The sequence below is a fragment of the Porites lutea genome, chromosome 4 (genome assembly GCF_958299795.1).
Source record: "Porites lutea chromosome 4, jaPorLute2.1, whole genome shotgun sequence".
In the NCBI taxonomy this organism is placed as follows: domain Eukaryota; kingdom Metazoa; phylum Cnidaria; class Anthozoa; order Scleractinia; family Poritidae; genus Porites; species Porites lutea.
In genome coordinates this window covers 48,436,903-48,454,513 of record NC_133204.1, presented here as the reverse complement: position 1 = coordinate 48,454,513, position 17,611 = coordinate 48,436,903, and the positions used below count along the sequence as shown (strand labels likewise).

Sequence of the window (17,611 nt, the reverse complement as noted above, 5' to 3'; positions counted from 1 at the left end):
TGGCTCGGAAATCGAACGAGTCTACAGGCGACGCGAACGAGAGATCAAAAGAAATAGACACGGACAGCAATCTTTCTTCAACTAAATATCCTTCTGCCCTTTTGAAACTGGTCAAGTAGAGTGAAAATCTTTACATTATAGTGGAAAGTAAATATGGTGAAGACGAAAGCGCCCCAGGAAAAGAACATTCAAGTGGTCGTACGGTGTCGGTGAGTTGCACACAAAGACGATGGCCGTGATAAATTTTGCTACGTTTTTCTCTTCTGTCAATCGTGCGATCGATTGAGCAAGAAAAGAGCTTAAGTTTAGAATATTTATGATTTTAGTCATTCAATTGCGTATCATTTCTAACTTTTCGGCGGGATGTACAGAGGGTTACAGTAGGGATAGTTTTTAATATGGGAATGTCGCTTTATGACCGGCGATATGAGGAAAAAATTAAATATGGCGAGTCAATCTTATAGTTCGAAAAATATTGCGACCTTCCTCTGAGAACTCAATTTGTGAAGAAACGCTGATCTGTGAATGGTAATGTAGTATTCTTTATTATTTCATTTAAGACGTGCCTCATGTACAGTTATGAAAGTGTGGTAATAGCAACCTTTAATTCATATAATCTGTTATCTCAAACCATATGTACCTGCAATGATTCATGTGATATGCATCCAAATTCCTGTCATGATATAAACTGTGCAGGGTGTTATGCCACTTAATGACATACTGTACACTGTAAACCTCATTGTGTGATTTCTTGTATTTTCCTTGACATAAGACCAAACTATAAAGTTTGCTTTTATTTTATAGACCTCGTAATTCAAAAGAAATCAAAGAAGGCTCGCCATCTGTGGTCAAATGCCAGCCATCCAAACGGGAAATTGTTGTTAAACATGACATTGGTAACACCACTTCTGTGTCAACAACAACAAAAACATTCACATTTGATCGAGTATTTGCCCCTGAAACTAAACAGATTGATGTTTATCGCTCTGTTGTGGTGCCAATTTTGGATGAAGTTTTGATGGGATACAACTGTACAATCTTTGCGTAAGTATGAAAGAATTACTAAGACAGCCGCTTCTACATGTAAATTATGTCATGTTGCAGGGCTGTGCAGTCATGCTCATGACCTTAAGTAACTGCTTGTGATTTGACAGCATTCATGTGTTATGAATGTTGTCAACAAATACTGTTCTTAATACTGTATAGAAGGGGGGGCCTAATCACTGTGACCAGCCAATCCCTAGACAGTAATTAATTGATTCCATAGCTGGCAATCCCCATGCATTTGTGATTCTGTACCACATCATTTATATCACTCGACAAGAGTAGCAGCAGTAACATCTTTCGTGTTATCATAGTTATGGCCAGACGGGAACAGGTAAAACATACACGATGGAAGGAGAGAGAAGTCAGGAAGATTGCTCTTGGGAGGAGGTATGTGATTTGACTGTGAAATCGTCACCACATCTGGACTTCAAAACCTGGCTTTGTTTATCTCTAAAGTGTTGTTAATTTTTACCATTGTTTACCTTAGGATCCTTCAGCTGGAATAATTCCACGCACCATGCATCAGTTGTTGGAAAAACTCAACAGCCAAACAGTGAGTTTATTTATCAAGTTACACACCTACATATGGCAGTGAAAATGCTGAAAGAATCATGGCAGCTTGGAGATGAAAGCAAAATAATAATTTAATCTCATGGTACTGGTATTATTGAAGGCTTCTTTTCACTAGCAATGGACTCAGAAAACTCAGAAGCATTGGGCATTATGATTTTGTGAAAACAGTGTTATGATTCCGCTTACCTGCTAGCAAAAGAACTGAGAATCAATCACAAATTGTTGGATCCTGCATGCAGCCTTGTGATCAGTTCACCCTTCCACTTTTGCCTCCAACTCCGACAAAAAAGGTTTTTACCATGAATCCTGTTGCTGAGGACTACTGAGTCATAAGAGGGGTCACTGAACAAAATGATGGATTTTGGCTACATGTAGGTCATAATAGCAGTGCTGTTTGTGACTCTGTTTTCTTTCGGGCTTTGTTACCTTGTTTAAAATAAAAATTATTATTGTAGGTCAAATTTAAGTGTACTGTTATTTTGACAGGCAATACAATTGATGTTAATTTGTGTTTCAGGATTGTGAATTCTCTGTCAGGGTGTCATTTTTAGAAATTTACAATGAAGAGCTCTTTGATTTACTGAGCCCAAGTTTGGACAATCAAAAAATGCGTCTTTTTGAGGATTCCACTCGCAAGGTAAGACTTGCAGGAACAATGATCAACGACTAGGGCTTTCCAAAAAGAATTCACCTGCAAAACCCTAGAGTTGTTCAAACACTAGTCAGCCCAGCCTCATATCCTGACAAATGTGTAACAGCAAGCACAGGGTATGAGTTGTCATTGCAACTAATCCCAACTAATCCCAGATAATACTGACAAAAAATTATTATTGTCAGTGCCAATGTTGTTCTTCTAATAATTTGGGTTAGGGTGCAACAAAAGTCATGTGACCCATTATTGCATTGCATTTGCATTTGGGCTAGTGGATTGTGTGCTTTACAATTACTAGCCCGACGGGCAAGTGAAAGTCTTCGGGGAAATTTTTCAAATGGCCACATAGAATTTCAGTCAAAAGTTACTCAATTCTGGTAAAAACCTGCAAACAAAAAATCTCGGGCTAGCTGAAATGGTGTTCGGGCGAGTACATGCTAGTTACAAGTTTCCTGGAGGGCGGGCTGTTAAAATGATTTTCATTGCACCGTGATTTGAGTCCCATTTTAGTTTATAGTTTGGTTCTTTTTGGCTAGATAAAGATCAGAAAACAGCTACACTATTAAACTTGAGTTAAAAGGCATTTTTTGGCAAAATTTCCTGTGGTGAATGGTTAAAGACAAATTGCTGGTTACTCTTGTCCTTTTGTTCTCACGGGACTGAGTACTCCATCCAGCCTAAACATTAATGCTGTTAACTGTGCATTTTAGGGTTCAGTCGTCATACAAGGACTAGAGGAACTGGTGGTCCATGATAAAGATGATGTGTATAATATTCTTGAGAGAGGCCGAGCTAAGAGGCAGACGGCTGCCACTCTAATGAATGCACATTCTAGGTAAAGTAATGACAATGAGGGACGGCATGTTTTAAACTCATCACCAATGTATAGGTTAAGTGCCTGGTCAAACTGAGACAGCTGCAGGCGAGTGTGGCAGGTAACAATTTTTTTGGCATTATAACCCTGTGAGAGGCAACCAACAGGTACCATCACACTGTCACACGGAGGTTCTCAGTGGAGAGAATTGCAGATACTTTTACAAGGGATGTCTAGAAGGAAGAGGGGACTGGTAGCAAAAACAGCTAATAAAAGTGACTAAACATTAAGGCAACATGATTGAAATGGTTGACCTCAGCAAAAGCACTGTCTGTAAAATTACAAGAGCCCTGCAAATGCCCAGAGACTGCCCTACATATGATTAATGATGGAGACTGCCAGCCAGCAGTGTCTCTTGTTTAACCTCTCCCAAATTACATTTATATAGCCACATCATACAGTAAAACTGAATTCGTTTAAGGTGAACCTAAAGGCATTCTCTGATTGTTTCTTTGAGCAGTTTACAATGTAAGATTTGACTCAGCCGTAATTTATGTACAGACCATACACAGAATAATCTGTTATGTGTCTTTTTTCCAGTCGTTCTCATTCACTGTTCTCGGTGACCATTCACATCAAAGAGAATTCTGTCAGTGGTGAAGAACTATTGAAAATTGGCAAATTGAATTTGGTAAGCCTTGATTGCCCTTGTTTACATGCAGAATTAAAATCTAACCTAATAGATGTTTGTAATTATAAATTACTTTTAGCTTGCTTTTGTGCAAGATTAAATGTATCAATACCACATTAATACTTTCTCTTTAAATAACTGGATGATTAGAAAAATCAAAATTCTTCAAAGACACTATCTTGCTACTCTGCAAAAGTGAAAGAGAAGTTGTAGAAAAAATGTGGATAACAATAGGACTTTGAGCAGAATAGATTTTACTCTAATCCTACAGAATACACTTGCAACTTGTTTGTCATTTTGTTCAGGTTGATTTAGCAGGAAGTGAGAATGTTGGCCGATCAGGTGCTGTGGACAAACGACTCAGAGAAGCTGGTAGGAAATTTTATGAATAGCTTGTTGATGTATTTAATTTTTCATCACATAACTCAGAGAGCTGCTGTGAAGGAGATTGACTGATCGAGGCAAAAAACTGAAACGTACAGTGCAGAGTCTTTAGCAAAGAGATTTGTTTTTTTTACATGCATTTATTGACAGGCACAATCAATCAGAGTTTGCTGACGCTTGGAAGAGTGATCACATCACTAGTAGAAAGAGCGCCTCACATACCTTACAGGTACTCCCTATGTAAACTTTAATTCAATACTTTCAATTTTATATGCATAAAAATGAATGTATAAATAAACTAGATTTAAAAACAGTGCTCTTGCAAGTATTTGTTCTAAGTGTTGAAAATATAATGAGCCATTTGAAAAAGCAAGTTTTTAGCATGGATCCAGATGTTATCTGTGATTTCAAACTCACTAACTGCCTAATAGCATGTTTAAAGATTTCAATGTTTATTATTATTTAACTGATTAGAAATAAAAAAAATTTCATTAAATGAAAATTTATCTTTTTGAATTTATCTTTTAATTACAGAGAAAGTAAACTTACCCGGCTGCTGCAAGATTCTCTTGGAGGACGAACAAAGACCTCAATAATTGCCACCATCTCACCAGCCCTTTGTAACTTGGAGGTGTGCTACAGAATTAGCTTCTAAGTTATGAAATTGTCTTTTTTCACAATACTTTAAGTTGCTTTATTTATATGCAGTGTGATTGTTATAGTAAAATTTTGACTAACTGTTTTGGGTTTATGTGTTATTGTTACAGGAAACACTCAGCACTCTTGACTATGCTCATAGAGCAAAGAACATCTTAAACAGACCTGAAGTCAACCAGAAGCTAACCAAGAAAACTCTGATCAAGGTAAACCATGATCTTCTGAATTCATTGGTCTCACAGTTTTGTTTTGACCATGAAATGGAATGCAGTGATTCTTAAAATAATATAAAATACCACTATTAAGACATGTCATGTCTAATATATACCCTCTTGAAAGACTGTATTTACAACGTGATCAGGGCTGCTACAGCCCTGTGTGATATTTGAACCCCTCTTTTTATGAAAACCACGCCTAACATAACCATATTCAGCAGACACATTTTCTCATGTTTTGGCACGTCTCATATATCAATGGAATGTAATGATGAGATAGATATGATTTTTGGATTTCAGGAGTACACTGAAGAAATTGAGAAGCTTAAAAAGGACCTCTTGGCTGCAAGAGAGAAAAATGGCATTTATATTGCTGAGGAAAATTACCAGTATGTTTTCTTTAATCAATGGGTTTATGACAATACATTAGACAGTATTATTTTTAAGTAAGTCAATAGTCTTCATCTCTCCAAAGTAGATAGCATCAGAGCAGGGCTGCAAATATGTTTTTTTTGAAAGGACATCATGTCCTACTAAGACACCATCTGGATCGGATAAAACAAATTTTTGGTCTGAAATCGCCACAAAAAAGGTTTGAACAAAAGCATCATGCCACCTTTTGGGTAAAACAGAAGATATACTATGCTAATGTAGAATTCCGGAAATTTCCGTGTGTACGTCAAATGGAACTGGGACCATTTCAGTTTTGTCCGACCAGAATATTCAAGACCAGCTTTGAAGGTGGTCTACGTTAACCGGTCCGGTTATCTCCGTCCGTCGGGCCGAAATGTCCCTTTCCATTTGACAAAATTGTTGTCCCCAGTACCGCTCTTTTGTATCCTGCTTACAAGAACAATAACCAAACGCGAGGAGGCTTGTGTCGGGTCTATAAAAATTCAAATTTTTGTTGAATGGAAACCACCCACTATTTTGAAAAAAAAGGAGCAGTCTCCCAGATAAAAAAAGACGATATGAATCAATCTTTCTTTTATTTGATACAGTGCCATGCAGCAAGAAATCAAATCTCAACATGAGCTGATTGCTGAAAAAGAAGCTAAAATCACAGCTCTTGAGGACGAAATGAGAAAGTTAACCGACCTTTTTACAGACACACAACAAGAACTTGAAGAAAGATGCGTGGAGTTGGTTGAAAAAGAAACTCAGCTAAGCAAGACAAGTCTTAAACTGCAGCAAACTAAATGTACGCTTAAAACAACAGTCGCTAAAAGAGATGAGAATCAGTTCCTCGTGGATGAACATAGCAGAAACGAACGGAAATTGCATTCGCAAGCTGAAAACCTTCTGTCTGTTGTTAAAGACACGGTGTCTCATGTGGATGGACTTCACTCAAAACTTGATCGCAAGCATAGTGTTGAGGCTCACAACTCAAATGCTCGAAATTCGTTCGGAACTGACTGCAAGGGAATGGTTAAAGCAGTCATGAAGAATCTGAACCATTTCCAAGGAGAAAATGTCGTCTTCTTTGATGCAATGAAGAAAACATTAGGTAAGATGACATACTAAAACCGTGAAGAATTTATTGATGTCGTTCTCTCAAAGGCGTCAATAAAATTCGGTGGCTCGTACCGTATGGAATCAATCGCTGTAACTCACCATGGTTCGTAAGTCTTGAAAAGGTCTTGAATTTTACTAGTCATCTTGAAAAGTCCTTGAATTCGGTTTAGGTCCTTGAAAAGTACTTGATTTCTTTAGTAGGTCTTGGAAAGTCCTTGAAATTCACAACCATGTCTAAAAAATTAGATTAATTAGATTATTAAAATAAGATTATTTTGCCAAGGAAAATTTGGCTCATCCTTGGTGTAACAACCCGTAAAACTCAGGTGTAACGTAAAAGCGGTTGTGTTCATGAGCAATATTTTATTTCTGTTTCTTTATTTCAAATGTTGTTTCTGTACCTTAGATGCAATTGCAAGTCATACCCAGTCGTTGTGGAAAGTAGTATGAAATAATGTGATCAACGATGGCTGAAGAAGTACAAATCATAAATGACTCCATGACCTGTTTTAGCCAATAGGGTGATCAAAGGGGGTTAAAGAATGCCGATTTATTATTCCTTCAAAATCCTTGAAAAGTCCTTGAAATTCGTTTGTTTGAAGTTGTACGAACCATGCTCACTAAAAAATGGCAAAAGGTTATGGATAGGAATCCGGTCCGATCCTGGTTTTGTCAACGGTTTTTCACATGGTATTCGGAGACCATTTTGTGCCATAAAAACTTGAGAGAATTTTACCCTGTAAAATATAACTGAGTGTCCCGAAAATTTGTGGACAAATTCAAATGTTGATTTAAGATGTTTCCTTTTTGTTGTTGTTCTGGTTGTTTTATTGAACAGAGAACCTTGTTTCAAAGAAAAAAGAAGAATCCCAGAAACTTGAGCAACAAGTTCAAATGTTCACGGATAGCGTGGCTTCTCAAATGCAAGAAATCTCTTTCAGAGATCAGGTAGTTTTTACTGATTGTTTAATTAAGGTTCACGCTCTAAGTCTAAATAACCCTGTTTAGTAAATATATTTTTTTGCCTTTTTCTTATTGTTAACAGTGATGTTTACATGATGGTACGGGATAGTCACAGGTGTTTAAGGCATTTTGTTCTTTCATTTTTAGGAGCAAGTTGATGCTAACGCCACATTGTACAGCACCAGTTCCAGTATAAATCAAGATAAAAAGGTGCCATTACCGTTTGTGCATGTTTTTCTGGAGGCTGCTGTAAACTACCGTTGAATACTGAGATGACGAAGTTCTCAGGGACTCGTAAAATATGCTTGTTATGACGGGTATATCTTTTAGCCGGGTGTTTTTTAGGGCGAAGAGTGCGGTGCACGCCTTTGATGCTATCCTTGCGACCACACTCGCATGCGACCAGCTTTAGTTTAATACTAACAGCATTATGGAACCCCGTTTGAACCGTGACTTAAGTTGTGTGAAGAAGAGACCAGAAAAGGGCGCGGCTGTCTTTAAAAGGCGTTATTCGGCTAAAAGCTCTCGTATAGACGACTACTCTCGATAAAGTTTATGTTTTGGTCGCTTACTAAAGCTTTGATTCTATAATTAATCATTCCTGGGTCATTGTTATAATTTATTGGGTCACCTCTGAAGTTCTTAAACTAAGACATAAAATTCTAATGGTTTTGATGTTATATTTCCCAGGAGAACATTTCTTCAAGTTTAAATACACTAAGGAATGAGGAGTTTCTCCCAAAAATGAGAGCTCTTGAAAATTCCGTGCAGTCAATGACGAATTTTCAGGAGCAGCTTATGGTCTTCTTCACTGATAAGGTGAATGCTTAATTTTCTGCTGAACATATTTACATGTAAAAAGGCTGAATTTTGCCCTTTTGACCGGATTTACTATTACATGAGTTTTTGCAGTTCTTTTAATTTGATTTTACGATTTTATATAATGCACATTTCGCGCTTCTTTCAGAATTTCACTACAGCTGTACAAGCTAGTAAAGCTTAAAATTTCTCGTTTTTGAAAAATCGCGTAAGAATTTAAAACGAAAGGTACATTGTATTTTAAAGCTTCATTCTATTTTGCTGGTCGGATAAGCGTTCAAAATTTATTTTGCTTTCTAAAAATTCATAACGCTTTGTGATTTTTTAGATGAATCAGTTTTCTTCAATGGTCAAAACCTTTGTGGAGGGTCAGGGATCAATGATCGACAGTTTAGAAGAAATGATTGACAGGCAGTCTCAGGAACAGGTAAGTCAAATTTTGTTTGAATCTCTTTGGCGAAACCTTCTTTATGTACGTTGTACAATGCACCTTGAAACACAATAGGTGTAATGGGAACCAAAGAAGATTCGAAAACCGTGATAGGAAACATTAAGCGGCATCTATGTTATCCATTCACTAGCATTATTGTAAGTATCTCCAGTCTTTAAAAAGGTCTCGCATTTTTACAAGATTGCAGCGAAAGGTTTACCCGAAATATTAATAAAAATAACCGTTTAAAGTCAACTTTCTGTGAGACAGACATATTTGTAAAGGCCAATTACAAATTCCTGAGACTGTACATTCAACTTCCGTCACGTTTGGCATGTCACTGACATCATCGTTTTTTTTTCTATCCCAGCGAAAGCCATGCATTTACTTTTAAGTCAAAGTGATCGACACTCACTACCAGTTAAAATTAAACAGCTCGACCTTAATGCACTCAGAATGAAATAAATCCTTCATGCATTATTGAGATGTCTCTTTTTTTAAAGGCCCAAGCTTATGGAGACATCGTCACTCACACAGATTCTGTTATGACCAACCAGAAAGTCTTAATAAAGGTAATGCATGTGAAGTGCTCTTCCTTTGTGATTGCTAATAAATTGTAGCTTGCATGGAAATGCATAGTGTAGTTTCACAAGACTCGCACAATGGAAGTGAGCCTGCTCGCAGGCTATCCTCGATAAGTCATCGTTTATGAGCGGATTTTGTTTTCTATGTTTTCAAAGGAACTACAGCAGACGTTTTTCAAAGAAGTGATGTCATTATTTCAGGACCTGGTGGATCAACAGACTGATAAACTAACAACTGATACTGGAAAGGTGAATGGCAGAAAAACCGAACCCAAGTTGTACTATTTGTGTCAATATTCTTTTGATTCAAGCTGAATCTTGATCTACTTTACGTGTAGAACACTTCAAAATTCTCAAAAGTCCGAGCGTCAATTAAAAACAGAAACTATCCTCAGAAAATTGCCAGGCGGTGTGCGTCACGGCCCACAAAGGTTCATGGGTAAAACTGTTACTGTGCCTCATTTCAATCGTGACACGGTCGAGTTCGCATCTCGTAAGAGAAATGAATCAAACCCAGGGATCAAAACACTGCTGCCTTTTCCGAAAAACATTACTGAAGAGAGCGATTTCGAGAATTTTCAAGAGCTCATAGTGGCCTTAGATGCTTGCTATTGGCTTCATAAGGCAATTTCAAGAAGTTTATCGCGATTCGGAGACGATCGTGCGATCGAGCCGACTTTGAGCGGCGACTAATTTCCTGCTTCTCCTAAGATTTTATGTACTGTTTGGTTTATATGTAGGTTTTTATCTCATAGTGAAAGAGATCTGTAGTTCATACCTGGATTTGCTTAACTAAAAAAAAATTCGTCCATTAGAAGTGTTTATATATTTGATGGACTTTGTTACCGGCATTAAGCAGGGGGAGCGCGTGCAAACAGCAAGGTGAGAAATCGTCTCTCATAACAATTTTATTTTCATCGACAAGTTTATATTATTTTGAAAACAGTGCCCGTTTGAAATCCTTATGCGCAAATAAATCTTCTATCAGGCAAGGGGAAAACAGACCGAAAGAGCCGAACAGCTGCAGCACAATCGGAATTTCACCGAAGCTACAGCCGCAGAAATAAACAGTGAAATAAACCACGATCTTGTCTGTGCGGTCATATTGAAGTGAGCGCAGTATATCGATCTTGTTATAAAGTAAAACCTAACCTCACAGTTTTAAAATCCTGTATGGTGTTGTCTGGATCTTCGATAATGGTTTTGTGTTTTGGTAAAGATTTATAACAATTTATTCCCTCACATAAATTTACACAAAGATTTGCATACACGTAGCACACACCGCATGCAAATTATTTTAAAGTCACGCTTTCAGTTTCCGCACTGGGTTATGAAAAATGTTTTTTTTCCGAAGGTTATTACAATATTCAAACTTATTTACCTTTTGTGCTTAAAATAGAGCAAACTCTTCCTGGATTTGGCGTTACTCGCTTCACGTGGGCTTCCGCTTCGGCATATTTTCTCAGCCCGTTTCCCGGGAGTTGTGCCATTTGGCTGAGACGATGTCTTAATTCCAAGACACTTTCAACGGCTCATAACGGGAAAACTAACAGGGGTAGACCCGGGTAGACCCCGAAATTTGCAAAGAAGAAAGGCTGAAGTAACAAGATGGCCAAAATAATTCGATAAAACCGCTAACAGTAACCAGCAATAAATCCAAGAAGAACGGCAAAAACAACACTCAAATCATCATGGCGGCCTGCACATGACCGAGCAATTCAAACTTGTCACAAACGCTCAAGAAAGCAAAATATTTAAAAGTAACGCAACTGCTCTCACGATGAAGTGTTCCAACAACTTTTCACGGCGGTATAGTGTCGAAATTACCAACACAAGCTTAAAATAAAGCGAAAATTTCACCACGTATACCTCTGAAAACAGCTCTTTCAGAGCGCGAAAAACACTCTACAAATGACGCATTCTGATTGGTCGAATCTCGTGACGCACACCGCCTGGAAAATTGCCGTAGTCAAGCAAATCATCGTCATTGTAATTGCATGCAAATTTTTCTCCCTTTTCGTTAGCCGAGGGTCCGCCATGTGTTCTTAACATGTGACCTGCAAACATTGTTCTGCTCATGCGCAATGCCGTCCAACTAATATTCTGCTCATGCGTGAATGAAACCACTCTTTTCTCCTTCTTGCGTCGCTTTGCGTGAAAATGGCAAAGTAGCAGATATTCATTTTTAAAAAAAACTCGGCGACCGAATTTAACTCGGTCTTCGCAAAATATCGTGATTTGTTACTAACTGGTAGATCACGATATTTTTGCTCGACCTCGTGCAGTAATTGTTAATCATGCATCGAACGACATTTAGATTCAAACCTGTCGTCGTCTGCATGAGTATTGTTTTACCATTTATGAACTACTTACCAATTTATGAACGCTGCGGTCGCCTCGGAAACAGCAGAAACCTTGTGAACTTTTCATATTCTTCTTATCATGCCATGACGGTGTAGAAACCATCCAAAATGGCACACAAAATCAGATTCAGTTTAAGAAGATACTTATTTTTTACGGTTACATTTTTCATTTTGAGCGGTTCTTAACATGATTTTTGTTTTTATGTTTACTGGTCGGAGTGGGATGTTTTTTATCTCCCGAAGAGAGATGTTTCCAAAGTTATTTTATATATATATGTTTTTATGAGTACTCAATTCTTTATTTCATTTAAAGCTGAAAGAAGTCACGACAGAAGCTCTTAAAGGTGCGGAATCAACACGTACAAATCTAAGAAGGTTAGAAGAAAGTTCGGATTTTTAAAGTTTATGGTTTATAAACTAGCAAAGTATCCATTCAATCTAACTTGGAATCTTGTTTTTATGTTAGTTACTGTGATTCTTTGAAGAATTGCGCCTCCCAGTTCTCTGAAAACTGCGTTCAAACTGTCAACGACAACAACAGTGAGGCACAATCCAAATTCCAACAGGTATGAAACATTTATGAAGTTAATAGTTAGTTAATAGTTTTTTGGGGTGATCATAGAAGTACGCGTGAATAGTAAAACGAAAGGTCTGGAGCGTGGAAGAAAACGGAGAGCTAGACTGTGGAGAGATGCTCGCACACTTCGCGGGTCTGACACTCGCACGCCGCATCGGCGCTTCGTGCGTTTTAAAAAACGATTTTGAAAACAAAAAACCGACTGTATTGTTGTCTATGGTTGAGAGAAGGAATGACTCTCTAAGATGTTAGTCGTTAAGAAGAATAAGCATGCTTTTACATACCAAAATTCTGAAAACTTGATGAGTTGTATTTACCCTAAATGTTTGATGGCCATTAAGAAAGCCTTATTTTTGGTTTCAGTTGTTAGGAGCTATGATATGATAGCACTATACATGTCCGCTGAATAAATATTATCGCCTGAATAGCGATTTATTATCATCCAACCTGTTGACAATGTAGTTCCATAATTTAAGCAGATTAACCTGATGTTGCAACTGCTTAACCCAAATGGCCTCGTCTAAACATGTATTTAACTAAGAGTATTGACGAGGTTTTCCTCTCTAGGGCGCGGAGCAGTTGCAGGCGACCGCAAATCTTCATAAAGAAGTCGAGGTGGATGTTGTTAATGCTTCTCACAAAGTTGACGAGGTATGTGAGAACTCAGTCCGGCAATGCTCCAAAAACTATTGCTTCTTTGGTTCACATGTATCAGATAGCCGCATAGGGTATCATGTTAAGATTGTTCGTTAAGATTGTTTCTCTTAGTTTCCGATCTTTTTTGTCTTTGTAGCTGGCTGGTCAGTGGAAAAACATGTTGAATGAATCCTTTACCCAGCACATGGACGCCATCAAGTCTTGTTCGACGAAGCAGCAGTGCTCTGTCAAGGTTTATTTGCGTGATATTCTTCTCCCTTACGTTAACCTGCGATCAGGCGATTTTTTTTATGGGGGGTGGGGGGGATACATAGTATTACATATAGTTTTTTTTTTCCTCCCCGCGCAAAAAAAAAACAAAACAAAAAATCGCCTGATCGCAGGTTACCCTTACGTTTTCCTGGATTTTCTCGCTTCTGTTTATGCTTCTCTTCTTCGTTTTTCAACATTTCATCTCGTTGCTCAAATGAGATTCTCTATGTTGAGTCAAATCACAAACTGGGGGGACAAACACGAACTTTACTAGGCGCGAGTCTTTACTTACTTGTTTTCTGAATTTACTGTAAATGGGAAATTAGGCAAATGTGACAACTAATAACCCTGTCGATACGAGGAAAAATGTTTGTAAAATGTTTTTTCATTCGCTGGCTTACACACCGCGGCCACAGGGGCAACCTTTCAAACTGGCTACATAAAAACTGGCACCACTTCCTCTGCAGCTTTTGCTCTACTTACGATTTAGTCACTGAAATGTATCCGTCGCCAGTTAAAAGAAAATTGTTTGTATAGGTATGTAGAGAAGAAGTTCAACAACACCTGACTGACGTGCAGCATGCACTTAATTGCCATGGTAACACTCTAGATGAAATGGCGGCAACTCAAGAGACACAACTTACCAACCAATCAGAAGCTGTCAGCGCATGGGCATGTGACCAAAGCAAACGTATGGAGCAAGTTGATACCAGAGTCAACACGTTTTTGGTGGATGAACTTAAAGACGACCTTCCTACGGGTTTGTTTTACTTTTATTAGCCTTGTGAAGAATCAAGGAAAATGACTGAAAAAAGACAGGGACCAACCAATCAGGGACTGGGGGGGGGCTTGCTTGTTTTTTTTTGGTTTGTTTGTTTGTTTTTCGGTTTTCGTCCCCTCCAATAATATTGCATTTCTAGAATCGTGGAAGTGAACAGTGTTCTATGAGGGACATAGCCACATCGTGCCCATCCCTTGTGTTCCCTCGTGCTTCTTAGCCTTAAGTTAACGACTGACATATTTTTACTCCAGGCTCCACGCCTCAGAGGCGCCCATTCAACTTCCCCACGAAGCTTGTAAGAACTGAACCTCATGACCAGCTAAGGCAAAGATTCTCAGCCAGTTATGAGATGCCATTTTCACCGGAGCCTGTACCTATCAAGGTATGTGTATCTTTTAATTTTCTGTTGTAAAAGATAACGGCTCCGTAAAATCCTTCCCCGTCCAGACATTTCAGCTGGCCATTTTGAGCAATTTTCTAATTTCACCGTTTTCTCTCACCCGGCAAAAGTGCTACCGTGGTCACTGGTTTCGTATCTTCTGAGAGACACACTGCGGAAGCTAATTTGATAGATGGCAGGGATAAAGAATATAAACCCACAAAAGGCGTTGCTTGTGAATGACCAAAGCGACATTATGCATTTACCATTTGTTTGGCAAAAAGCAGGTTGGTAAGAAAAGAGTCTTACCATTCATTTTAAACCGAAAATATTGTGGTTGTCGCGAAAAGCGTGTCTAAATACGCCTTTATGAAAACTACAATAATATACTTCGTTGTCCCTCCAAAATTTTGCATAAGCATTGTTTTTAATCTCTCTTGGGACATACAATCATCCAACAGAAGGGACAAGAAATAGTATTATGGTATTTTTGAAAAAAAGGCGTATGGACAAACCATAGGCATCAAATAAAACATCAAATGAGACGACACATGTTTACCATTTCAAAGGCCAAATACTGGTCAGAATAGAAACATCCTCACCATTTATTTTCAACTTAAAATATTGTGACTGCCTCGAAAAGCGGGTCCAAATAGACCTGCCACAGGCAACGAATGAGCGAAGTTAAACTTTGCGGTAACAAAAATACCCCTAAGAAATTTTGCAAGGGCGGAATGTCAGGACACCAGCACTTATTTATCATTTTCCTCTGCAGAGTGTTTCAAGTGAAGAAGGAGTTCCAGTATTTGATTTGAGCCGTGGTAGCACTCGTAGCACCGTTAGTTCTGATAATGGCGTGTACCCGCTACATGCAAGTGAGAGCGATGCTCTTGTTCCTGATTATGACAGTCTTGAGGAAGGCGAATCTGCGGCAGATGAACCGGTGTTTGTTGAACCTCGGGTAAGAATAACTCCGCTTCATCTATTTACTTGATTATCAAAAGATTTTTTTGTGATTACTCTAGTGGTTCATTGCCATGCTTTGTGATTTTCCATTTTACGCACCATTTTATGCGCCATTATTTTATGCTCCAACTTGCTCTCCTTTTCCCGCGCCTCGCTTGACACCAGTTACCTATAATTCGAGTTGTGACTGGTTCATTTTGAATGTCCGCGTTTCATTTAAGGTCACAGTTAACTAGTTTGGTTTTTGTATTGAAAAAAAACAGTGCCAAAAACGGCGGTTTTCATTATCATGAACACTATACGTGACAGTTCGAAGCAAAAGTTCAACCCATGAATGAGTTAAAAAGGCCTGCTAAACAAAAAATTGAAGGGGAGAATTCGCTCACTTCTTGTTTTTATTTTTTTGCCAGCCTGTTACAGCTGCAGCCCGCGGTAAAGGCGTGTCAGCGAACACACCCAAAGATAAAGAGAATAGAGAGAGACCGCTGACTAAAGCTTCCAGTATTCCTAACCTTGCAGTCAGCAGCAAGATTCCATTAGTAAATAGATCCCAAACGCCAGTGGAACGAGTAAAGCGTCCTTTGAAAGCAATGAACACATAGTAAATGAACTGGAACTTCGTGCTTTTGCTTATCAGACCTAGATGTATATATAACAGTAACGAAAATGTTGATATGTGTTCATGTTCATCGGATTCGTCGAGCTTTTTATTTCGTGGGGTGGTCGTTGATCAAAGCTGTGTTCATTAACTGTACAAGAATGGATGATATTTAAATAAGGTCTTTAATTAACGTTATGGCTGCTTTTTACCGGTGGAACATACGCGGGTATGAAAGCAAAATGTAAAACTATTTACGCGACTGTGGTAGTTAGATGCCCTAGTCTGGTAACAAATGAATGTGAAGAACTGAAGTGAGGAAGGACCGTAGAATCTGTTTATTGTTTCTGTTAGTTTGATAAGGTAACACCTTGTACCTAGAACAATTCTGGGATCATCTATTGTGATAAAAATAACTTGCTATGTCGTGATTTACAAATGTTGGAACCACGTTTAATTACACACTATGTGCGGAGAGTACTGCAATATGCAAAGTAATCCTGGTTCATGTGAATAGGGAGATATGCAAAGGTCGCTAGTTATATAAAAAAAAGTTGCCAGGTTTTTCTTTTTTGAAAGCCTGATGAGGAGGTTAAAGACGAATTTACCGTAAAAAAGGGTGAACTACTGGTGGTTATAGAAGTTAAGTCTATGAATAGGAGGTACTATGCATTTTTAACGCCAGCAGAAGCTACGATCTGATTTTTTTTACGGCTGACCTTGCTAATTGTCACAGTGGTTAGTTGTAGCTTTCCTAGTGAAATGTCCCATTTTTGCCCTTGGAAGATCTCGCTTGTGCACCAAAATAGTTGCCTTGTCGGTAGGAATTTCTCCAGTCGGTAAAGCGCGAGAAAATAGGCAGCAAACAACAACAATTAGTTGAGAGCGAGAAAGGGAAGGATCGAAATTTTCACTAGCGCAATTCGCTGCAGACCCCTCAGATCAATTAGTTTGCTGGCTATAATCACTAGCCTGAGAGTACAGCTGTATTCGCAGGCTGTACAATCACATGCGATATTTTTTTATAGTTAAGTGATAACTTGTGCATAACCAACAGCGAAATTCTAATAAATCACAAGTATCACTGACTGTTGGTTTCGTGGCTTACCACGTTTCGTCTCTTTAGATTGAGTTATTTCTCCCTCGAGAAACTGGGACTCCCGCTCTGAGAATCAGGCTGGTTATGACTCATATATTCAGTTCAGTTAATTTTATTTCCTCACAACTTATTTGCTGATCTTAACTTGGAGCCTTTTCTTGATTGATATTACGGTTTGAGTATGTTGGCGAAGACAACAATTCAGTTTTCTGATTTGCACTCAACGTAAGCATGAAAGCGAGGCCTAAGGAAAACAAGAACGATTTGTGACTTAAGGATTAAAAATTAACCCCAATAGATAATTGAACGTGCGTTGAAAAGTGGACAGTGGGGAAACTAACCTTCGGCAGGAATCTTTCGGAAGTACATGAAACGTCAAGTCTCTCCTGTTATCGGAACGATTATTACAAAGCGCAGCATTTGTGAGAATTATTTTTCTTCGTAGTTGTAGGGTGCGCTTGTGCCATTTTATTAATTATACTACAGTCGAACCTCCCGTAAGCGACCACCCAAAATACGAAGACTGAGTGGTCGCTTACAAGATTTGAACCACAGGGAGTCTCTTCCGAGAAGAGGTCCAGACATGTCTACTTTA

The 17,611-nt window shown here is 38.5% G+C and overlaps 1 protein-coding gene across 1 annotated transcript; it reads left to right on the top strand.

Annotated features, from left to right (window-relative positions):
- The first annotated feature begins 6 nt into the window (after window positions 1–6).
- On the top strand, window positions 7–17,263 carry LOC140933890 (kinesin-like protein KIF11). Its single transcript, XM_073383558.1, has 27 exons — window positions 7–209; window positions 805–1,044; window positions 1,359–1,434; window positions 1,535–1,600; window positions 2,138–2,257; window positions 2,983–3,107; window positions 3,687–3,777; window positions 4,083–4,149; window positions 4,312–4,390; window positions 4,696–4,792; window positions 4,929–5,024; window positions 5,334–5,422; window positions 6,035–6,540; window positions 7,387–7,496; window positions 7,659–7,721; window positions 8,202–8,330; window positions 8,659–8,757; window positions 9,264–9,332; window positions 9,501–9,593; window positions 12,021–12,082; window positions 12,174–12,273; window positions 12,852–12,935; window positions 13,078–13,173; window positions 13,731–13,953; window positions 14,226–14,356; window positions 15,129–15,314; window positions 15,730–17,263. Exons 1-27 carry the CDS (start codon window positions 154–156, stop codon window positions 15,919–15,921), a joined length of 3,345 nt encoding a protein of 1,114 aa, XP_073239659.1. The 5' UTR covers window positions 7–153; the 3' UTR covers window positions 15,922–17,263.
- Window positions 17,264–17,611: the final 348 nt, after the last annotated feature.

What these genes read in the sequence shown, in the direction of transcription:
- LOC140933890 (XM_073383558.1), top strand. Translation starts at nt 154, where the DNA reads ATGGTGAAGACGAAAGCGCCCCAGGAAAAGAACATTCAAGTGGTCGTA. An exon ending in AGCAGCAGTGCTCTGTCAAG is followed by an intron (nt 13,174 to 13,730) that starts GTTTATTTGCGT and finishes TTGTTTGTATAG; the next exon opens with GTATGTAGAGAAGAAGTTCA. An exon ending in CGGTGTTTGTTGAACCTCGG is followed by an intron (nt 15,315 to 15,729) that starts GTAAGAATAACT and finishes TTTTTTTGCCAG; the next exon opens with CCTGTTACAGCTGCAGCCCG.